Here is a 25,798-nt window from a genome sequence, read left to right as displayed (position 1 = left end):
GGGTTTCTTGGAGATTGACCATGATATATGGGGTAGAAGTTGGGGTAGGGTAAAGATTGGGGTAGAAATTGAAGTACTGTGGGTTACAGTGGCTATACATATATTTAACAGGCAGATAAGTAGGTGGGCGATATGATAGAGACTTTATAGGATTTATGTTGATGAAATATGACATGAATAATGTGAGGAAAATTGGGAGTTATTCATGGAACTTAAGTAGGATTGTGGATAGCAAGGGCGTGAAGACTAGCTTTTTTTTGCTTGGAGAATGGTGAATAAGTAGAAAGGATTCCAGAACCAGCTGTGAATACTTTGTTCTTTGTTAGTAAATGAGTTCAAGCAAAATATGAGAGGTATTGTACGGATAATATCCAATTTCTTCAGTTATTGTTGAAGTAATGAACCTCCTGCAATAGTCTATGGACTCTATGGAGTGATTATATGTAATAATAATAATAATAATAATAATAATAATAATAATAACCTACTGATGTTGGTATCTTTAACATATATTATACTCAAGGTAAAAAACTTTTCACATCTTTCTCTCATCCAGAGATTCTTAATTAATAAGGTCAAAGCACCTTGTGGCAACTTGCATAGATAAAATTGCCGGCCTGGTTGGCCGAGTGGTTAGCGTTTCCGCTCTCTAGCCAAAAGGCCGTGGGCATGGATGTTTGTGATTGTCTTTGAAAGCACTAACGGTGGTAGTCGGCGGTAGATGGTGTTGGTGGAGTAGTGAGACGAAGAGTTGTAGAGCAGATGCCCTCCCTCGATGAGTCTTTGGACGCCCCGAAGGTGTGATGTAATAATAATAATAATAATAATAATAATAATAATAATAATAATAATAATAATAATTACTTAAACCTTGGCATTTCAGGGTCTGCCTACTCACTGATGAGACCTCAATAAAGGTTGAAACCGGTTTGGGTAGTGACCCCCATCTATAATGTATAACATCATACATCTCCTAGGAGATGTGTTTTACATTTATGGGAAATACTAAGGAAAGTGAACAGAACTTAAGTCATCTTTACCACGAGTTGCCTTGGTGTTGCACCACCACGTAAGTCTTGAATCACGTTCAGGCGCAAACTTGACTTACTTGTCTGTTTGCTTACTTGGGAAAAAGGATTAAAATTGTTATAAAAGTTATAAAATTGCTTGGTATCTTTAATAATAAATGTTGGTAATACATGAAAAAAATATGTATATAAAAAAAACAGTGCTTGCTGTTAGGTGGCTTGTGTTATTGTGTGTGTACTAGTGAGATGGGCGGAGCTTGGCATGTGTGGGTTAATTGGCATTCCCGTTAATGGGAAATAATTTTTGTATTAATTAAATACGTTGTCCATTATTTTGCTCTTTTTATTTAAGTGTTTCTTGTTCCTGATAATTTGTTGAGCTAAAGAAGAGTGAAGTGTATTCACAGATTTCAGCTGCCTTAATATTTTGTATAGTAACAAGTATGCTTCCTGAATGTGTTTATTTTGTGTTTTGGATATTGTGAATGTGAAAATTAGCTAGTGGTTAGATAATTCAAGACTCATGCATAAACTGAGATGCTAAATTGTGCTCTAATTTTCAACTGTACAGTTCTTCACGAAAGTAAAACAAGAAAATTTATTTAAAAGTTAATGTTGATGTACTTCAAAACAAACGGCAATGTGTTGGAGATAGCTTAGAGAAACAGATGGACCTTAATTTTTTCCACAGTTTTTTGTCTGTTCGAGTTTACGCGCAAATCAGTTGTAGCAATAAAAAAAAAAAAGAGGCTGTGGTAAGAAAATCTTTTAGTTACATTTCGTTTTTGGAATTTATGCATTCAAATCAAAGGTGGAAATTGTGTGTGTTTAGTAAGGTTGCAGTGTAAACTTAATCACTAATTGGTTGTATGTCCATCACACAATACAATCACACAATACATGAGATTTAAATGACTCAATAATAGTGCACAGAAAACCATAAATAGCCCTAAAGAAGACTTTCAAGCCTTAAAGAAGTCTCACTGAAAGGATGTCGCCACAAAAGAAAGCATAGCTGTGACGCTGCTCATTTTGTGACAGTTTAGAACTGATAATTAAAATAAAAGGTACAACTGTACCTTCAGTCACGCCTGCAAGTATGCCTACAGCTAATTAGATATGCTTTGAAAAAAAAGAAGGTGTTTGGTTTCCGAAGCAGTGGTTCCCAGATTAGCTAACCTAGACACACACAGTATTAATGTACTTTTAGATTTACACTTTTTCCTGAGTGAGATTATCATAAAAAAATTATATTCCATTTGTGATGAGTGGAATGTAATTTTTGTTTTCCAGCTAGGATTAAATCATCAAATGAAACTCGCCCCCACCCTGGGAAACTTTTTTTCTCTCAGAATAGATAAAATGGTCAGTGAATAGACATGAGCATACATAATGAGATTGTACACTTGTTCCATGTTATCGAGGACTCTTCTCTCTATATGTTATTCCTCCCTTTTCATTTGAGAAATTTTTTGTTAAATCTTGTGAGAAACTTTGTGTGAGAAGTTTATGAGCTCACTGAAATTTTTAGCTAGAAATTGTTGGTTATCTTTAGCAAATGTATATTGCTAAACGATGTCTAGAACAACCTAAATAAAACTATATAAAATAATAGCCAAACCAATTCTGAAATATGGCAGTGAAACATGGACTTGGGGAGAACGACATAAAAGACAAGTGGAAGGTGCAGAAATGAATTTCCTAAGACCGCTCGCAGGCTATAAAAGAATAGATAAGATAAGAAATGAAGAAATAAGAAAACAATTATTCATAATTAACATAACAGAAGACATCACAAACTATAGAAAGAACTGGAAAAAATGCATAGAAAGAATGAATGAGGACAGATGGCCAAATATTGCTTGGAAATATAAACCAAAGGGACACCGATAAAGAGGAAGCCTCAGGAGGAGATGGGCAAAAGACTTTTGAAACCCTTGAAAACGTTACAGGCAAACAATTGCCTAATACGGGAAGCCAAGAAGAAGATATTGCATGTCCTCCATTGATTTTTTCCCAAGAAATATATCAAAGAATTTTAAGTGGCTTAGATACAAAAAGTCATATGATTTTCAAGATATTTTCCTCCTACTCATAGCTATAGTCAGTTCTGACTTCTGCTCCAGGCTTAATGCTATTTTGAATTGACTATACACTTTCATACTCAGTTGTGATCTGTCTCAGCATGGAAGTTAGCTCACATTCAGCTCATTTTTAAAATAGGAGAGAAGTCTGCCATCAACTTAGCAGTTCATTGCTAATACCTCGGTTCTTTGTTAAATGAGGACGATTGTTATTCAACTGCTTTTTTACCTGGAAGCTCACCAGTTAGTTAGCAATCATCAGTATGGATTCTTTCACTCATGATCCACAGCAGATCTTGATGACTTTGCCCATCCCTGGGTCTGTGCTGTGGGAAGGTTCAGAGAAACTTATGCTTGACACTCTTGCCACTTCCAAGGCAGTTGATGAATCCTAGCATAGAGGCCTACTTAAGACTTCCATCATGTGGTCTGTTTTTTCATCCTTTGTAATTGGGCATCCAGTTTCTCGATTCTATCTCCCATTGAACTACCTTCACTTCCTCTTGTTTCATTTTTGCAAACTTCTAGTTTTTCATCCTATGAAATAGGTAAACTAGCCAGAACACAACAGACATAATTCTGTGGTCTCATAACCCTAGTAATTGTGATTTTGACAATGGCAACTGCTTTTCTTTCATTTTCTCTCACTTTGTGCACAATACTGGTTTCATCATCTTGTATCAGATGTTAAGTACAGCATTAGTTTGTACTTGATATTAGTTTAAATAAATTGACATTGTACCTAAATTTGCAGGGCTGTGATGGAAAATGATTCATTGCATAAGCTGTGTAAAAGGAATGGGTTCAAGTTTTTGGATGTGTAGAGTGAATTTGAGGGAAGAATGGATTTGTAAGTGGGATGACCTTACTTGAATGCATTTTGTATTAAGATCTTCAGAAATTATTAATTGGTATGAGACAACACAGGAAGTCAGGAAAACTAGATTATTATTATTTCGGGCAACTCCAGGGAGCCCTTAGACTCATCGAGGGAGGCCCTAACATTATGTCAAGAACAACTATTCGACAATCACACAGTATCTATCATACCTCGCCTTGAACTCATTCACAGTTGTTGCACCCACAACAGACTCTGGCAGCTTATTCCACTCATTCACCACTCTCCAAGTAAAAAACCTAGCTCTAACACCCTTGCTAACCACATCCTTGCCCAGCTTCCATGTATGGTCCCTAGTCCTCCCACCACCAGTACAATTCTCAAAAATATCTTCTGAATTAATCTTATAGAAACCCTTCAGTAATTTGAATGTCTCAATCATATCACCCTTTTCTGCATATCAGCCAATTTTTGCAACCCACAAATCTTCAACCTGTTCTCATAAGGTTCATTCCATAGACCTGCTATCATCTTGGTCACTTGTCTCTGGATCCTCTCTACCTCCTCCCCATCAAGAAGAAACCCTGGCACCCACATCTGGGCACAGTAGTCTAGATGGGGTCCTATCTCGATACAGAGGAACAATAACTTGTTTATCTCTGCTTGTTAAAGTATTTTTCAGCAACCAAGTGATTTGATGAGCTGATTTAGCCACTTTTGCGATGTGCCCCCTAAACTTCAACTCCCTATCCAACAACACATCCAAATCCCTAGCCTCATCAATCTCTTGGAGTACGGTTCCACCAATGTGATATATTGCTGCTAATCTTTACACCCCAAAATGCATAACCTTACACTTTGCCACATTAAATTGACATCCATTTTCCTTAGCCCAGTCCTCCAAACTATCTGAATTATCTTTCAAAATTTTGACATCATCCTGTGCACTCCCTATTGCTCTACCCAACTTTGCATCATCAGCAAACAAGTGAACACTTCCTCTCAGATCTTTTCCTATATCGTTAATGAACAAATTGAAAAGTAGTGGTCCAAGAACAGAACCCTGCCACACACCACTAGTCACAAGCTGTCTTTTGGACTCTACTCCTGAATAAACCACTCTCTGATATCTCTCCATCAACTATCCTCCTATCCATCTCATCAACCCTATATCCATCCCCATATGCTGCAGTTTACTGATTAGAATTCCATGTGGTATCCTGTCAAAGGCCTTAGCAAGGTCCAGTAGAATCACTGTAAACCCATTACCCTTATCCAGTTCAGCCGTCACTGTGTTATAAAATGTGAGCAAGTTAATGAGGCATGATCTACCCTTCACAAAACCATGTTGTCAATCTGTGCCAGGGGTGGGGAACCCCTCACCCGTGGGCGAAATTTTGCCCCCGAGACTATTTCAATTTGCCCCTTTGCTGATGTACTCGTATGTACATCAGCACACTACATACCCTATATGTAAGAGTTAAAATTTTCCAGTCGCCCCCGGAAGTTTTTAATTAGCAATTTTCGCCCTTGATACTAAAAAGGTTCCCCACCCCTGCCCTATAGAGTATCCCATTTTCATCTATCCAATCCTGTATTTTTCTCTTAACTAATTTCTCCAAGACCTTGACAATAATTCCTGATATGCTAATCAGTCGGTAATTTACAACAGCAGTCTTGGAACCTCCTTTATGCAGTGGAACTGTTTTCCCCTCTTTCCACACCCTGATTGGAGGAATGATGAGAGTCTGTAAGAGTAACAATGTTATGTAACTGCATTACTGATAGGAATGTGCATTGTGATGGAAATGATTAGGAAGAAAGAACAATTTTGTATTCATCTGATTTGGACTTATCAAGCATGAGTAAGGATATCTAAGGAAAAGTAAGGCACTAGATAAGAGAGAGATCTGCAAGTTGCCCAACTGTGTCAAGCAAACTACATAGAAGACTATATAAAAAAGCATGCAGGTAACTTGTCTGTGCATGAATGCTAGGAGAACAAGAAACAAAGGGATGGAGTTTGTTGCCTTGGTGAATACATTGGAACCTTATACTGTAGGTATTAGTGAGGCCTTGCTGTCAGAGGCAGACATATTAGCTGGTATTATCGCAGCTTTTTTAGGAAGGATAGGAGAGGAGGGGTGTGCATGTGTGTGCTGCTGCTGCTATTGATATTGGATGATTTGAATCCAGTTATAGTTGAGACCTATGACTGCAATACTGGGAACAGTTTTCCGTGTGGCAGTGAGCCGCATTGGGGCACCTTCATCAAGGGGTGCTGAAGTGAGTGAGAAATATAAAGTAAAAAGACATTTTAATATTAGCATTTATTAAATATGGATATGCACTAAATATATTGTAATAAATACTGCGACTTTCAATAACATTTAACAAAAACTTCAAGTTGTTTTTTGCTATGTGTAGTATAGAGCTGGTGGAAACACTAGATAAGCCAGGCATTCGCCCTGGGTTTTACAGGGGGCACCCTTACACTACTGACTTTTTTTTTTTTACATGCAGCATGCATTCACCAGTTAGGATGTGAGGTGTGCACGTGTACCCGGCTTAAACTCTGTTTGTAAATCATTGAATTGTTGATTGCTAAACACACAATGAATGTGTAGTTAATTCAAACTGAAGTAGATTCAAAATTTAACCTAAGGCTTTACAAATCAAAGAAAAATTTATGCATTTCTTTAAGTATTTATGTTTATTTTTATTTACATTTATTTTTTATGCCTTTCCAAATTTTTGGTTCATTAGATTTTTTATTTCAGAATGGAATTCCTGAAACTGACTTATAAATCACTGCCTTTCTTTCTTATTCCTCCTTTTCTACCTTATTTACGGTGTCAATGTTTTTTATTCTTGCAACGGAACTGTCTTGAGGATAATATAGCTTGACCCATGCCTTTCATTGTGTCCTATTCTGTAGATGCGTGTGTGCTCACGGGACGAAAAACCAGTGTTCCTGGGTGAAAAAAACCCCTACCACCATATGATACCAGCTAACTCACCTTTCGTCAAAAGAGACTAGATAAAGGTTCCTCACATCACTGAATGAATCGAACACAGGTTTCTCCGACCAAAGGCCTGTGTCTATAATGACTGAGCTGTGGAGGCTCTATTATAAATAACTACTCTAATTTTCTACTGGTTTGAAAGTTTTCACAGATAGTATTCAATATCTATTACTTCATTTTACTGTTTGATAATAGAAGTTAGCCAATAATGTTGTTGTATCTGCTGAAGCAGATACTTCTAATTCTGGACTATTTCTTTGCAATCTACAGTCGTTTGTTCAGCTTCTTTTACAGCTGAGATTTCTTTTACAGTCTGATAAAATAAACAGAAAGAGCCATTCAATTATATACTCATGTGGAGACAGTCATAGGAATGGAGTAGCATTTGTACTAAAAAATATGATTGTGCAATCCTTACTTGGATTTTGGCCCATAAGTGACAGGATAATTGCATTAAAAATTGCAGCTCAACCTTTTAATATTTCTATTGTCCAAATATGTGCACCTACTTCTGATTACCCAGATGAAGATGTAGAATGTTTCTATGAAGACATTCAAAATGCACTCAACAATGCTAAATCAGATGACATAACTATCGTTATGGGAGATCTAAATGCTAAAGTAGACTCAGAAAAGATCTCTTTCTGCATGGGTAAAAGGAACTGGCACAATCCACTGCTTGTAATGTTCCTGATCCCACCAAGTATCCTTACCCTAAAGATGAGATTGAGGATAGATGGCAGAAATTTAAAGAGGGCATAAGAAAGGCAGTAAAACAATTTCCAGATTTGAGAAGAAAATGAGTATACCCTGAATGAATGACAAGATACTGAAAATGATGAAGGAAAGAAAGAAACATGAAAATCGTCCTGAATACAAGAACTTAAACAAGGAGATCAGGAAAGAATGTAGGATTCCAAAAGAACTATGGCTCAACAACAAATGCTTGGAAATTGAACTTCTGGACAAAAAGCACAAAACCAGAGAACTTCATGAAAAAGTAAGGAGCTAACTAACAAATCTTGCAAAAGGGTAGGCTCTCATTGCATTGAAGATATTAGTGGAAACATCCTAATGGAGAAAGACAAAATAAGGGTAAGATGGGTAGAGTATTCAAAGGAACTCTACAATCATGATAGAATAGATAAGCCAATGCAAGAAAATTTGGAGGGGCCTACTATTCTTACCTGAGAAGTAACAAATGCCATTAGGAAACTGAAACCAGGAATGGATGGAATTATGGCAGAATATCTGAAGGCTTTAGATGATAAGGCTATAAGATCACTGACTGACATATGTAACAAAATATACTAAACTGGACACTTGCCAAAAGATTTTAAGCACTTAACATTCCTGCCAATACCTAAAAAAATCGAAGACAATCAAATGTAAAGAATACAGAACCATCAGTCAGATAGCAAAAGTTATGTTATATATCATCCTAGAAAGAAATAAAAAATCAAAATGGAAATTAATGAAACACAATCTGGTTTCCAAAAAAATAAAGGAACTAGAGAAAGACTCTTCAACATTTGGTCGATTGGTAGAACCTCTGCTACATGGCTCACACAAAAAGTTAAGCAAGTTTGAGTGTGGTTAGTAGTTGGAAGGAGATCAATCATTTGATGCTGTTGGCATGCTCTCCCCTTGATGTTTGGACTCCCTGGAGGTGTCACATAATAATAATAATAATTAGAATCAGTGGTGAGCTATAAGGGGCTTGCCTGAGCCCTTTGTTAAATTTTTCTCAAATTTGCAAGTCCCTTGTTTACTTTTTTATTTTTTGAAAAATAAAACAAACAACAATAACATAATTTGTTGAAGTATATTAAGCAAAAAATCTATGGTAACCTAACAAAGTGATTTTATTAAATAAAATATTATAGTTACTGTTACTACATTTTTGGAAATTATGGAGACAACTACCGTGTTTGAATAAAAACTTTAGTTTACTATTACTAAAATTTTTTACAATTCGACGTTTCGACCTTTATGTCAAGGTCATCTTCTGGAGCGTACAAATATACACAGGAAACAAGCTATACTACAATCATACTGGTTCGTTAAAGACCCTGACTAACCGCTACCACAATTGTTGGCCTGACCTCTGGTGGGAAAAAAAAAAATTATACATCAACGCTAAAGTCCTATTATTTGTGTTGTCTACTATATACATATATTAACATCATTCCAGCCAGTTGGAGTGGAATGGTTTCTAATAATAGCATATTGGCTAGAGTCCTGACTTATGTTGAATCTTTCAAATTAGGTTGGCTGAATGTGTGCCATCCAGATCCTTGGAATTTTCATACCATCTTTATTGTTGATATTTGGGTGGTTTATCAGGATTTCGCAGGATTCTTTAAATTTTCTTTCGTACCATGTTTTTGTGCGGTGTAAGGAGCAGGTGCTTTTCCAGTTGATTTGGTGTAAGGTGTCGAGTGCGTGGTCTGAGAGGCCTGCTTCACCATAATGGTTATATTTAATGTGTCTAATGTGTTCTTTTTTGTGTATAGGGATTGTCCGTCCTGTTTCACCAATGTACGGTAAGTTACAGGTGCAGCGTATGCAATAGACTCCAGGATGTGCTAATGGGAGGAGAGGATTCTTAGAGGAGCTGAATATGGTTTTAAGTTTAGTGGGTGGTTTAAAGGTGGCATTGAGGTTATAATGTTGTAGGATTCTGTTGATTTTTTCTGATAACCCTTTAATGTATGGGATGGCTATGGTTTAACTGTAATCTAGATTCGTTTTTGTTGTGGTTTTATAGAGTATTTTATTGACAGTATTTTTGTTATAGCCATTGTTTATGAATGTGTCACTAATGATTTTTAGTTCTTGTTTCAGGGCTTGCTGGTTAGAGCAAATAGTTTTGGCTCTGTTTTTACAGATCCCTATACGCAAAAAAGAACACATTAGACACATTAAATATAACCATTATGGTGAAGCAGGCCTCTCAGACCACGCACTCAACACCTTACACCAAATCAACTGGAAAAGCACCTGCTCCTTACACCGCACAAAAACATGGTACGAAAGAAAATTTAAAGAATCCTGCGAAATCCTGATAAACCACCCAAATGTCAACAATAAAGATGGTATGAAAATTCCAAGGATCTGGATGGCACACATTCAGCCAACCTAATTTGAAAGATTCAACATAAGTCAGGACTCTAGCCAAAATGCTATTATTAGAAACCATTCCACTCCAACTGGCTGGAATGATGTTAATATATGTATATAGTAGACAACACAAATAATAGGACTTTAGCGTTGATGTATAATTTTTTTTTTCCCACCAGAGGTCAGGCCAACAATTGTGGTAGCGGTTAGTCAGGGTCTTTAACGAACCAGTATGATTGTAGTATAGCTTGTTTCCTGTGTATATTTGTACGCTCCAGAAGATGACCTTGACATAAAGGTCGAAACGTCGAATTGTAAAAAATTTTAGTAATAGTAAACTAAAGTTTTTATTCAAACACGGTAGTTGTCTCCATAATTTCCAAAAATGCATTTGGATCACTGTGCAAGCCTAAAAGAAAGGTTACTGTTACTACCATTTTACAAATAAGAATTCACTTTTGGTAATCACATATAAATAAATAGGACTATAAAATTATGCTCCTTGATTGGTACAGTTGATATCACATGAAGTATAAAAACAAAAGAGAAATATACCGTATTTCAATGTTATTATGTTTAGATAATATTTATTATTTATAGATTTTTTTGTCATAAAAACTTCTATCGCAAATAAAACAAATTTATTTTGTTTATAAAAAATGCTGACTATCGCATGTGTGTGATTATAAAAGATTTTATTCTTTATTTAAATTAAGGGGATATTAAATCCCACATTTTTTAAAACCGAATAAGAAACTCAAAGATTGGAATCGGAGAGTTTCATGCCGAATATAGTGAACTATAAAAGTATTGGCGATTACTAGCGTGAGCTAATGCAAGTAGTCCTAGTACGTAATACAATCTCGGGCAACTCGCAGCAAAGGTGGTAAAGTTCTGATCGCTATTCTTGGTATTTTCCATAATGTAAAAACACATTTTCTAGGAAATGTATGCTATTATTACATTATGGTGGGAGGTCACTACCCAGACCGGTTTCAGCCTTTTTTGAGGCTTCATCAGTAAGTAGCTAGACCAAATAGATACCAAAGGGTATAGCGAAAAGAACCTATATACTCTGCTATACGAGTTGTCAAAAAGGTGCGACCATTAAGTTACTTAAATATAAAGAGCCAGTAGGCTTCATTTCGGCAATATAAACATTATTTAAATTAAGGGGATATTAAATCCCACATTGTTTTAAAACCGAATAAGAAACTCAAAGATTGGAATCAGAGAGTTTCATGCCGAATATAGTAAACTATAAAAGTATCGGTGATTACTACCGTGAGCTAATGCAAGTAGTCCTAGTACATAGTACAAAATAGGATTTTATTCTTGTTATATTTTGATAGTTAAAAAATGTTTTTCTTATATAAGATAAATTAACACAGAAGATTGTGTGCAAATATTTCCTGTTTAGATCATGAAATATTTGTTTAAAATGATAGCCTTTACAGGTTGATTGTCTCCTCATACGTTTTGATTGGCATTTGTACACAAGCTGTATTAATAAAAGGTTTTGTGTGAAATACGGCTTCTTTTTTTTTTTTTTGCTCGATGATGCGAGCCCTTTGTTAAAATTTTCATAGCTCACTACTGATTAGAACTATTATAGAAAGATATCTGGAGAAGCAGAAAGAAGTCTACTTATGTTTTATTGACTACACAAAGACCTTTGACAATATACAACATGAACAACTAATCAAATGCATCAGAAATTTAAGAGTAGATGGTAAAGATACCAGATTACTGATAAATCTATATTGGGAGCAAACTGCCTCAATAAAAATATCAGGAGAAATCTCGGAGGAATTCCCAGTAAAGAAGGGTGTCAGACAAGGCTGTGTTCTTTCTCCTATATTGTTTAACCTCTATACTAAAAATATCTTCCAGCAATTAGAAAAATTTAAAGGAGTCAGCATAGAAGGCAGGAATATAAACAACTTAAGATATGCTGATGATACACGTACTGCTAGCTGAAAATAAAAATTATCTTCAAAACCTACTAGAAGAGACTGAAGCTAAGTGAAAAATATGGACTTAATTTCAAATTCAAAAAACCAAACCAAGCTGGTAACAAGAGCAAAATGGAAAATACCCGATATAAATATTAAGATCAGAGGAAATACTTTAGATCAAGTAGAGAGTTATATATATTCGGGTCAACTAATTACAGAGAATGGAAAGTGTGATAAGGAAATATTAAGAAGAATAGAAATTGCTAGATCAACCTTCATTAGCATGAAAAACATTCTGACCTCAAGGGAAATTCACACAAAAATTAGAATTAGGCTGTCCAAATGCTATGTATGGTCAACACTGCTATATGGAGCAGAAACCTGGTCAATATCAAAATATTGTGAAAATAAACTAAAAGCCTTTGAGATGTGGATCCGCAGAAGAATTCTTGGAGTCCAATGGACTGCCAAAAAAACTAATTTAGAAATATTAGAGATGATTGGAGAAGATGGGAATCTTTTGAAAACCATTAAGAAAAGGAAAACCACCTACCTTGGTCACATACCAAGGCATGAATCCCTACAAAAAACACTTCTAGAAGGAATGATACAAGGAAAAAGAAGAAAAGGAAGACAAAGAACAGATTGGATGGGAAATATTAAGGACTGGACCTTTTTGTCCTATGAAGAATGCAAAAGAGAAGCACAAAACCGTACATGGTGGAAGCTCATGGTAGTGAACCTCGTGGAAGGAGATGACAAGACAATATTTATCTCAAAATAATTTCTTAATCTATGATAATCATAGTTTCACTTCTATTATCGAAAACTTAATTTGATACAGTTATTAAGAAAGAAAGAAATATTTGAATTAAAAAAAATAGGTGCATCTGTTGCATAAGTGTTTAGCTTTTTTTTGATGGGGGGGGGTAGAAGGAAGAGGACCCACTTATTCATCCTGCTGATGTTTGAAATAATTTATTTTCAAAATTGTTCACAAGACAATTGTTACAAACATAAATCACTTAGGGGGCATACTCATACATTTTAGTGTAAAACTAGTAAAATTTCTTTTACTAGTTTTTAAAAATCTACTTTGCCACCTATCTAAGCTAGTGGTAAATGTATTTTCGAAATATGCAGTGATTTCTTCTTTGTACTAAAAGAAAATGCCTGATGATGATGATGATAAGCATAATAATAATAAGAAAATACGTAATATTTTCTTTTTCATTGAGTGTAGATTTCAGAATGAAGCGTGATTGATAATGTACTTTCTGTATGTGTTTTTTTTGAAAAGAAAGTGCATGCAAAGGATTATTGCACCTTCTAATGGACATGGTGGCCAAATTGCACTTCTTATCCACATTCTTTCAACAGATAGTCGTATCTAGATTTTGCTGGACATATATAGACGTCTTGACCAATTATTATTATTATTATTATTCGTGGCACCTTCAAGGAGTCCGAAGACTCATCGCATGAGGAGACCTACTATACAACACTCCGTCTCCACTACTACACCGAACCTCTACTACCAATCACCTACATCAACGCCATCTACTGCCCACACCCACCACCACCACCACAGCTAGTATTTTTGGGAGGTTAATATATGTATTTTTCAAAGTACACAATTTTTACATAAAAATATATGTGTTTGGATTTTTTAACCATTAAATTTTAAGTACATTAAAAAAAAAGTAAGGGGTGCTCAACTTAAAATTGCATGGGCACCAGAACTCCTAGAGCCGGCACTGATTGGAGTGTAACAAGATCATATACATAGTGGGGTATTGTTACAGATCTAGTGCATCGGTTGCAAACAAATGCATTACCAAATAAGAATGACAGGTGCAAATGAGTAATCATTATGGGAGACTTTAATTATCGAAACATTGATTGGATAGCAGTGAAATCTCACGAGAAGAATTAAACTTAATTTATTGAGCTGTTGCAAGACAACTTCCTCAAACAGTATGTGACAGAAGGAACTCAAGGTCAAAGAATGTCAGAGGGAATTTCATTTAAAGACGTAACTGTTTTGTCTTTGGTTGATGACAGTAATCATATGGTACTGACTTGGGAAGCAGCTAAGTTTAGGAATGTTCCATTCAGAAAAGTTCACATGCTGAACTACAAAGAAGGAAATTATGACCAACTGAGGAGTATGCTGTGTTCTGCATCATGGCATTGGTTGTTAGATGGGAAGGATATTAACAGTACATGGGAACATTTAAAATACTTAAATGATGCAGTATTAGAATGTATTCCTAGAGTTCAAAGAATAAATATGACAGGAGTGAAATGGATATGTAATCTTATTAAGCAAGAGATTTATAAGAAAAAATATATGAAATGAATACTGTATGTATAAGGATGACATCAGTTGTGAAAATTATAAGGAGCAAGACAGAAGAGTTAAAACTGTTGCATGGAAATCAAAGTCTGAATATGAAAAGAAACTGGCACTGCAAGCTAAAGACAACTCAAAAGAATTTTGTTATTATGATGTAAGCAAAAGAAAGAATGAATATAAAAGAATAACTACTGAATGCAGTTAGTATACAGGTGACAGATGCAGAAGAAATGGTTCAACTGAGTGCCCATTTTGCTAAAAGCGATTAGTCTGGTGCATACAAAATTGAGGTCACTGCTACCTCTACATAGGCTGAAGAAACAGGTGTATGAGGAGGAGATGCTAGAGCTGTTGCACAAACTGAATAAGAATTCGGGACTAATAATATCAGCATGGATACTAAAAGAATGTTCACCCGAACTAGTTATTCCTTTGACTGGGCTATATAATTTGAGTCTTAGAACAGGGAAGATTCCATAGGAAAGAATGGTAATCCCTTTGCACAATGGTGGTGTAAATGTATCCAACTATTGACCTATCAGTATCTCTGGAGATACTTTATTATAGAATGTCAGCAAGTTGCTCAAAAATGACCTTCTCTTGGTAAATCCACACTGTTCATTGCAAAGTATACATTCTCTGTCAACCCATTTCTGTATGTGAGCCCTAACCAACATTTTATAAATTTTGATTTATTTATTCATTTGATTCATTTAATAAATTTGAAGATTTTAAAGAGAGAATCTATACTTTGCAATGAACAGCATGGGTTTACTAATGGAAGGTCATGTTTGAACAACCTGTTGATATTGTATAATAAAGTTACAGTTAAATTAGACAAGGGGAATTACACCATGATACCTTTTAATTTTTATTATTATTATTATTATTATTATTATTTGACACCTCCAGAGAGTCCAAAGACTCATCGAGGGAGAGTGTGCCAACAGCATCGAACGATTGGTCCCCTTCCAACTACTAACCACGCTCAAACTTACTTAACTGAGCCATTAGTAGCAGAGGCCCTACCAATTGCTGAGGATTTTGACAGAATGCAGAATGGAAGACTTAAATAAATTGGAGAATATAGTATTTGATTATAATATATTAGCATGAATAAGAGGATGGCTGACTGACTGACAGATATCAAAAGGTAATGTATGGATGTGAGTGCAAGATTTAGGGTAACAAGTGGTGTACCACAAAGATTAGTCCATTGTACATTAGTCAATCTGTACATTAATGACATTGGGAAGGATTTGCTGATAATGCAAAGATAGAGTAATCAGGAGTGCTGCTGATATGCAGTACTTGCAGAATGATTTCAATAGTCTGAAATTATGGGTATTTGAAAATGGCTGTTATTTCAATGTTAATAAGTATAAAGTCATTCACTTTTGTGTGATGAAATATCTAGTATCCTATGATATTGATATAATATCAATTCAAGCGCCTCCGTAGCGCAATTGGAAGAACAACGGTACATTGCACTCTTCGATTGGAATAGGCCTAAGTTCAATTCTCGTCGCGACGGGAGGAATCTTTATCTGGACGATTTCAATCGAAGGTGAGTTAGCCAATTTCATATGGAGGTAGCAGGGTTTTTTCTCCCGGAAACTCTGGTTCTTCATCCCGCATACAGATAAATTGGCCCTTCAGAACACACGCAATTTACAGACAAAAAATACTAGTTGTGGTAGTGGTGGAGGTGGGCAGTAGATGGCGTTGATGGAGATGATTCGTAGTAGAGGTTCAGTGTAGTGGTTGAGACAGTTGTAGGTGTCCTCCCGCGATGAGTCTTCAGACTCCTTGGAGGTGTCGCGAATAATAATAATAATATAGCAAAGATTGCAAATAAAACTCACAGGATAATTGGAATGCTGAAATGAACCTTGATATATAGAAATAAGAGTATTTTATCCAGAGTATTTTAAGGACTTATTCCAGGAACTCAAAGGAAGCAGATCTAGAATAAACTCAGCGATATAAAAAAATTACAGGTGTTTCATTTATAGAGATGAAAGCAAACTGTCAATCAAGGACTGAATGGAAGATATTTCTGTGAGGAATATTGCCTAATATTTACTCTGGGAAGAAGTAGTAGTAAACATCATTTCACTACTAATATACGGAACATATATGACTTCTGCATTACTTCAACATTGATATTTCTTCTGGATCTGGCTCTCACTGATGAGACCTCAATAAAAGTCAAACTGTTCTTGGCTGTGGCCTTTTCCATAATGCATAGCATTATTCACACCTGAAAGGATTTGTGCTTTGCGTTATTATTATTACGTGACACCTCAAGTCCAAAGACTCATCAAGGGAGGGCACCCACTCTACAACTCTGTCTCCACCAACTACACTAACGCCATCTACTGTTCATCACTACCACTAGTATTTTCACAGACAATCGCAAATATCCATGTCCATGATGGGATTAAAACCTGCTGCCTTTTGGCTGGAGAGTGGATACACTAACTTCGCCAACCAGGCCATTACATTATGGTATACTAAGGCAATTAATACGAAATCATTAGTCTCTATATACAAGTAGCCTAGTCGTGAAGATACTTTATGTGCAAACTTTATTTGCTTACACTTGGCTAAAGAATTAAACTTTTTCTGGCATCTTTAACTCTGTGATTTAAGAATATTTTTGTAATGTAAAATTACAAAAGTAATTTCTAACATGCAGAAGTTCAGCATATTAGTTGAACTTTTGTCCACAATGTATATTTTGATAGTGAACAAAATATTTGATATATGAACTTGGAGATTCTTGGGGAAGGAATGAAAGAATAAAGGATCTGATGACTAATGCAGTACGATGCTGAGCCAGTCCAGATTTATGAGGCTTAATAAGTAATATGGCTCGAATGTAGGTTTTTAATGAATTGTGTTGAGTATTTTTTATAAACTAGCATAAATAGGAATTATAATAAATTTAGTTTAATCCTTTATCCAAGTGTAACCAAACAAAGTTTGTGCCTGAAGTATCTTCAGGACTGAGGCAACTTGTGGCAAAGGTGGATAAGCTCTCATCACTTGTCTTAGTATCTCCCATAATGCAAAGCATATCTCCTTGCAGACAAGTATAATGCTCTGCATTAAAGGAAGGGCCACTACCCAGACTGGTTTCGACTTTTATCGAGGTCTCGTCAGTGGGAGCCAGACCCAGAGGTGGTGATACTAAGGTGGAAGTAATGGAGAAGTCACATTTTTAGTTGCCAAAAGGTGTGTCACCTTATTATTAAATTATTCTGGATTTAGAGAAAGATGTTGGAAGTTTTTTTCCACTTGGTTAGACTATAATAAATTTAGTGATGACACCTCAATAAAGGTCGAAACTAGTCTGGGTAGTGGCCCTTCCCTTAATGCAGAGCATTTTACATGTCCACAAGGAGATGTGCTTTGCATTATAGGAGATACTGAGACAAGTAGTGATGAGAGCTTGGTCCACCTTTGCCACGAGTTGCCTCAGTCCTGAAGATACTTCAGGCGCAAACTTTGCTTACACTTGGATAAAGGATTAAACTAAATTTATTATAGTCTAACCAAGTGAAAAAAACTTCCAACATCTTTCTTTAAATCAAGAGTAATTTAATAATAAGGTGAGACACCTTTTGGCAACTCGTGTAGGTAAATATGACTTCTCCATTAGTATCACCGAAGAGTTTCGCTTGGACTTTTGTTGAGATCTGACGTTATTTTTAGATTGAGCTTGATTAGATTTTATACAAGGTTTTTCGGGAAGCTCACATTGCACTGGCACTATAACACAGTCTGAAACCTACTCCCCCTCTGCATTAAAAATGCACGAGATCTGAACGTAGGCCCCACCCACAACAAGGATCAGTGGTGGATGAATGGTACTTTAGGGAGGTAGGTTTCCGCACTGTGGCCATGTGAGTTCTTGACACTAGTTTCCCCTGTTTTAGGGCATTTTAAACTTGAATATATCGTTTTGCTGGTAGACACCTATGTATGTCTACGGGACCCTCAAAAGTCCACAGGATTATCTGTAATTTGCTCGGAACACCTGAGTAATCTTTATTCTTTCTCTATCTGTGTCTTTACACATTTTTCACTTATTACTAATCATGGCAAAACCTCTGAATGAGGCCATATTTGAGAAGATATATAAGGAATTCCTTAGACTAGGAAAGCTACTGGCCAGGAAAAGTTAAGCTTTTTGATACATTCCCCTCCTCAGCAGTCATAGAAGACAAAATGGATGACATAAGTGATGAATTCATTACACAGACTAACTTTGTACACTCCCCAAATCTAGAAGATGCTACATCCCAAGACAAGATCTGTCAGACCTTGAAAACACGTACAGAATTTCAAACGGTCAAAAAGAAGAGTAAAATCTCTACCACCACAGAAGAACCCAAATTAACAGAGATGGAATTAGTCAATGTACCTAAAGAAAAGGTACCACCAGTCATCTTAAGGGATAAAGAAAAATGGATTCCTGTCTCATGAGCCCTCAGGGAACATAACATCACATTTTCATGGGCCAAAAATTCCGATGATGGAGTTGCCACAATCATGGACTATACACAAATGACTAGATTTATGGACAATGCAAGTCTCCCATACCGCACTTTCATTTTACCCAGTGAAAATAACCTGAAGGTGGTTCATCTTAAGGTTGCTGAAGGTATCACTCCTGAAGATGTGATCACTCACCTCTCCAGAGAGGGCCTGTCCCCAGTTAAAGTGAGCAGGATGCTCAAGTCAGATAAAAGACCACTGCTTTTGGTGCTTGTTGAAATCAGCAATAAACAAAAGCAAATCTATGAACTGACAGTTGTATGCGGACTCAAAATATTAGCTGAGTCACTCAGGAAGAAAGCATGATCAGGATAGTGTCATAGGTGCCAAATGTTCAGGCATGCCCAAAAATTATGTAAGGCAGTGCATGAAGTGCAGCTATGGGCACCACCACCTGCACTAAGCCATGAACTACTCCTGCCTGCTGTGCTAACTGCAGAGGACCCTTCCTGCCAATTACAAGGGGCGCCTTTTTAATCCAAAAAATCGAGGGTCAGCAAGAGTCAATCTTCCTCCTCCTCGCAATGACACCATAAGGAACTAAGCAGGTTGCCCCAGTCCGAAACACCTCACCTTCAACCACACAGGAAGGAACACGATCCACAGCCATGATCAAAACATATGCCGAGGCTGCACAAACTCAGATTCCTATGTCTCTCGAGCAAGCAAGCTCCAACTTAACATCAGTTTTAACTGCTTCGCTTGCCACCATGCTGCAGGAATTCAGCAAAACAAGCTCTTCACCATCTTCCAGAAAGAGATTCCTGCAAGGCACTCAAACCATTATGACAGCCATCTGTCATGAGTAAAAAATACAAACCAAAGCCACTCAAGATACATGAAATGCAAATGGATTGATAAACAAGGTCCTGGAACTTCAAGAATTTGCAACTTGTCTGAGAAACACCCCTAAGACCAGCTAATAACCCTAGAATCTGTGGTTACACTATGTACAGAAATTATGGACTTGGCACAAGAGGCGGAGGCATAGCCATATATATCAAGCGTTACCTAAATCATAATACGGTACCCAACCCCCAAACTGTGAAGCTGGAGGTGACCAGCATGGAGGTGCATACCAGCAACGCTGGCAGTCTCAAGATCTATGCTGCTTATAATCCTCCAAGCATTCCTCTACTGACAACAGATCTGGACTCCATACTCGGAACCAATGACTCCATAATAATAGCAGAAGACCTTAATTCAAAACACAGTTTGGTACAGCTCTTCAATTAACACCAAAGGCTACACGCTATTCAGCTACGCAATGTTCAACTCTGCTTTTGTGGCCGGACCTACCGAGCCCACCACTACAGCCCATCTGGCAGCTCGGATGTGCTAGACATCTTATTTTTAAAAATATAAGATACCAATATAAATTGGAAACAGTTAATGAATTATCTTCTGACCACAGTCCCATAGTGCTTAGTCTAGGTTCATCAGATCAATTCTCTCTCCTGCACACATTCATTCCATGGGACAAGTTAGCAAAGGTTCTTCTTTTGGATTATATTGGTCTGGTGCCTAACATCTGTAAAAAGGAAGAGATAGACTCAGCAGTAAATAACTTAACCATCCAAATTCAGAAAGCAATAGAATCAGTCAGGCAAACCACTGTCTTCACCCAACCAACCATATCCGAGAGGAAATCATGGACCTAATTAGAGCAAAAAACAGAGCCAGAAAGAGATTCCATAATACAAGAGCCCCACAAGACAAACAGTACTGAACAACCTAAACAGACAAGTTCATGAAGCTCTTCAAAAACAGAAACCATCAATGGGAAGCCAAATTGGCTAACATCAATGCTGAAGATCACTCCGTCTGGAAATTCTTAAGAGCCATCCGCACCATAAAGCAACTTGTACCCACTATGCAAACCAAGAAAGGGATTGTTCATACAGATAAAGAGAAAACTGGAACACTAATAGATAACCTTGAATCACAGTGCAATCCATCTTATGCAAATCTAAAAATTAACCTTGTATACAAGATTTATCGGCATGTTAGGACAACTTTACAACAGCATATTGATAATTCAGAACATATCATTCCCAGTACTCCCGGCAGAAATAATAAATATCTTAGCTCATCTAAACAGTAAAAAGGCTCCAGGCCCAGATGGCATAACCAACCGAATAATAAAACTACTTCCAAGAAAGGCCGTAGTCCATCTTGTCAACATTACCAATGTCATTTTTAAATACCAGCATTTTCCCACCGCTTGGAAGACAGCCACCTTCATGCCATTGAAGAAGCCGGAAAAAAATCCTTAAGTCTCCAAAATCTACAGACCTATCAGCCTGTTGTCCAGCCTTGGAAAGGTGACCGAGAAAGTGATCCTCACAAGGCTTCAAGCAGAAATAGATAAGTTAGGAATTTTACCCAACGAGCAGTTTGGCTTCTGCAAGGGCCATAGCACAGTCCAACAAATACACCGGCTAGTGGAGATTATCACAAAAGGCTATAATTGGAAACTTCATACAGCTGCCATCTTTATCGATGCTGAGAAGGCATTTTACAAAGTATGGCATCAATGCCTTCTTTATAAACTCAAAATTTAACTTGCCAATCAAGTTAATAAAAATATATGCAAATAAAAATCAACGAAACACTATCGCCCAGACACAAGGTCTTGGCAGGCGTACCTCATGACTCTCTTCTGGCCCCTCTCCTGTTCTCAATCTATGTAGCAGACATCCCTCTGAACCCAAGAACAACATTCACTACATTATATGCAGATGATACCGCATTAATGGCAAGATATCTGAGCCAAAACTGGCAACTAGAAGACTTCAAATCAGTGTACATATACATATACTAGAAAAATGGCCAGCAGACTGGAGGATCCAAATAAACCCCCAAAAGGGCTCAGCCATGCTGTTTTCCAGAAAGAAAATCCATAGTATGGATGACATTCATCTTTTGGGAGTTAAGATTCCATGGCAGACTGAAGTCAAATATCTTGGAGTGATACTTGATAAAAACAAAAAACTCCAATATAGCAATCATGTAAGACACATAGCCTTGAAGACATTCAGAGTAATTGCCCAGCTGTACCCTGTGATCAACAGAAAAAGCAAACTGGATAGACAAACAAAGTTAATAATTTACAAGATGGTAATAAGACCAGTCATCACTTATGCATTCCCCGCATGGAGCCACACCATGAATGCAAATATTCAAAAACTACAGAGAGAACAAGTACCTGAGGATGATTCTAGATGTCCCTTGGTGTATTAGAAACTCCCAGATCCATAGAGGAGTCAACATTCCTTACATCTCCTCCCTTCTCCTAGATCTAGCTGAGAAGTTCTTTACCGAGACAAGCAACCACCCAAGCCCATTGATCAAAGAAGCTTCGGAATATAATGAGGCGGATAGCTACAAACATAAAAGGCCCAAGTCAATCTTACGTCCAGGTGAACATACTTAATTTCACTACCCTCACTGGGCGAGCTTATAGCTCATAAACACTCCATTCAAAGTTTTTTCTTTACAGATAAAGGGGAATATGAAAAGCATTTTTGCTTCACTCAACTTGCCAGAAATGTTATTCGTTATTCTTAGTATCACGACCTCTAGGTCTGGCTCCCACTGACGAGACCTCAATAAAGGTAGAAACCGATCTGGGTAGTGGCCCTTCCATTAATGCAGAGTATTATACATGTTTGCAAGGAGATGTCTTAGTATCTCCCATAACGCAAAGCATAAGTGTAATTATCCAAGGATTAAGGATAAAGGGTTAAACTAAATTTATTATAGTCTAACCAAGTGGGGAAAAAACTTCCAACAAAATAGGAATTATGTATAGTTTATTATGCATTGGCTATCTATTATTGAAGTTGCAATATTTCAGTTTATTATAGTTTAAAAGACTTTTTTTTTTTATTATTTCATTACAGTTTATTCAAGAGATAATTTTTTTGTGATAATTTCATTTTAACCAAAATGCCAACAATAATGGCTGATCTTTTATCACTGATTGAAAATGAAATACCTGAAGGACGGCAAAATCTTCAAGACAGTCATAGCAATTTAGAGAAAGTTGCAGACTACTGTGAAGCTAATTACTTTCAGGTAAGTGAATAAGAGCCAACTAATCCAGTTAGTTATATATTAATTAATCAAATGAAGCATTTGTTTAATTAATTTGTAATTCAAAATTAAATAAGAGTCCTCTTTATTGGTTAGTGACCTTTAATAAAGACTGCCTATGTTAGTTATTTGAAAAATCTATACCATGTTAAATAACTTTGTTAAACAGTACATTTACAGATATTTAATTTAACATCTCATAAAGTATTATTTCCAGTTTTAGCCTCTGTGTAGATATAAAAATAAAAATTTGATATAACTAGACAGTGAAACATATTCAGTAATAATGGAAACCTTTTTGAATTTATATAGCCATGAACTTGCTGGATAAACACTGTTGGGAAACATTTTTAAAAAATATTTAAAATATATTTTAAAATATTCATACAGTTAAAGATCACAATTTCCCAAACTTTTGGAATTGAAAGGTAGTTACTATTATTATTAATACATGACACCTCCAGGGAGTCCAAAGATTCATCGAGGGAGGGAACCTACTCTACAACTCTCTGTCTCCACCACTCAATTGACCAACTCCAACAAACTGCAACTACACCAATACCATTTACCTCCAATTACCACCACAAGTATTTTCACAGACAATCAAACATCCATGTCCATGATGGGATTTGAACCTGCAACCTTTTGGCTGGAGAGCGGATATGCTAACCACTCGTCCAATATTTATATATTTATAAATACTATATTTGGTATCATTCCAAAGGATCCCAGTGACCAGTGTCAGTGCTGAGCCAGTCCAGATATGAGGCTTAGTAAGTAATATGGCTCTGATCTTCTAAAATACATTTTTTAACTGAATTTCTGTTTGACAAAAAGAAAATAAGTTTAGAAGCATGGTATTTTGATAAATACCAGGTAGACTAACAGAAGTAGAAATAGTAATTGACAGATTTGGTTGACTGGTTTTGAGGGTAGTAGTGAATTTGTAGCTTTTTAGAATCATTGCTATATATATTCAGAAGACAATGCCTTTTATATAAGGATAGGTGAATTCTATGGATTTCTTCATTTTAACGATGTAAGGAGAAACTCAAATGATTTTCTGGGTAATTATTGGACTCTTTGTTTGATAGTTTCTGTTTCACGTTAGAGCCTCTTCTGAGAATAGCCAATTATATATATATATGGGATTTGGTATCATGGATGTCAATATTTCATATGTTTGGGAAGAGTGGTGTGCAGCAGTTTTATGACTGCATCTGTCAAAATGATTAATGATTATTTCCATTGTTATTGCGCATGTTTTTTAGCTTCTGTGTATTCAATCCACACTGAAAATGTGGATTGAATTGCTAATGATGCAAAGATTGCTAGTAAATGTAAAGTTATATACACTTTATTGTGATAATTCCAGTGACATTATACTAGTTCAAATGTCACATAGGAAAATTTGCAAATATAACTCAGAGGATAATTGCAATGCCAAAACAAACACTGGCATATAAGATGAAGTAATTTTGTCTCTTCAGAGCTTTGATGTGTTCGCACCTTTCCTGTGTGCAGATTTGGTCTCCTGGGCTCAGATATAAAAAGATTATATTTGGATCATGGAATGTAGATTATGAGGATGGGTTAAGACTTTGGACTGCTGACAGGAGAAAGAACAGCGATATGATTGAAGCCATATCAGTTGATGAAATTTTTCATCATTTGTAAAAGTTAAGTTTGTGTGCAGTTAAGCTAAATCTTTCATCTCACAAATCATCAGTGAATGAGTGTAGCAGTTTCCCCATTGAAGTGGTAAGTGCATCTAGCGTGAATGAGTTTAGGAGAAGGTATGATAGCTGGTGTGGGCGATGTCCTCCTTTGACAAGCTTTAACTCCGTTGAGGTCTCTGATGATGATGATAATATCTCATCTACCTTTTTGTGTTAGGCTAAGTGGCCTGTGATGACCAAGTAACTTTGTTTCTTGGAAACCTGCTTACTGATTAGGATAGAGCAGTTAATCTAGTGCACAGTCTGAAGATAGAAAATGGGATAGAAATGCAAACTCATCTTCAGCTAAAAAGCCATTATAAAGGTTCTTCACATCTTAGGCAGGATTTAGACAGGAAACCACGTCTAAATCCTGCCTAAATTGCTGATAACTGACTAAACTCTGGTTAGGATCTTTGTGTGTGTGTGTGTGTGTGTGTGTATATATATAAAGTCATACCCTGACTTACGCTACCCCGACTTACATGAATCCGGAGTTACGCGGTTTCTTATGTGTACGTATTCCCGTCCCGCTTCATGCCTCACCATTAGTTGTATCTAACTGGCGCCGCCCGCATTCGCCAGTGTCACACATGCTGTGAACAAGCACTGACATGTTTCGCGCAGTCTCCATTCATACACGATTTTTATAGTCTACAAACCTTGCGATTGTTTAATGTTATGTTCTTGATAAAAATTTTATCACATAAAAAATAATAATGTTGTCCAAAAGAAGCAAGTCCGATTCTTCTACAGCTAGCAAGAAAAGAAAACCATTGACTTTGGAAACAAAATTCAACATTATTAAGGATTTTGAAGGCAGAATGAAAATTTGTGAGTTAGCAAAGAAGTTCGATCTACAGGAATCCACAGTAAGAACAATCATAAAAGAAAGGTTTACAGATTTTGGAGGACATATGAGGAACGAATTGTAGCCACAAGGCAAGGAATAAAAAAATCATTAGCTTGCTATGAAGAAATTTTGTGTGACAAGAGAAAG

At 36.4% G+C, this 25,798-nt stretch overlaps 1 protein-coding gene across 2 annotated transcripts in view; it reads left to right on the top strand.

Moving 5' to 3' along the window:
• Positions 1-1,284: 1,284 nt before the first annotated feature.
• Positions 1,285-25,798, top strand: part of Abi (tyrosine kinase Abl) — a 147,276-nt gene continuing 122,762 nt past the window's right edge. For both annotated transcript variants that reach the window (XM_090404950.1, XM_090404949.1), the window contains exons 1-2: positions 1,285-1,783; positions 22,888-23,062. In XM_090404950.1, the coding sequence (XP_090261076.1) occupies positions 22,934-23,062 (129 nt within the window). In that variant the 5' untranslated portion in view covers positions 1,285-1,783; positions 22,888-22,933. The remainder of the gene's footprint in view (positions 1,784-22,887; positions 23,063-25,798) is intronic.

Source organism: Typopeltis vanoorti, chromosome 15, assembly GCF_054136105.1.
Source record: "Typopeltis vanoorti isolate ZY-2024b chromosome 15, IOZ_Tvanoo_1.0, whole genome shotgun sequence".
In the NCBI taxonomy this organism is placed as follows: domain Eukaryota; kingdom Metazoa; phylum Arthropoda; class Arachnida; order Uropygi; family Thelyphonidae; genus Typopeltis; species Typopeltis vanoorti.
Note: the sequence above shows the minus strand (reverse complement) of the source record. Positions and strands in the feature narration are given on the sequence as shown.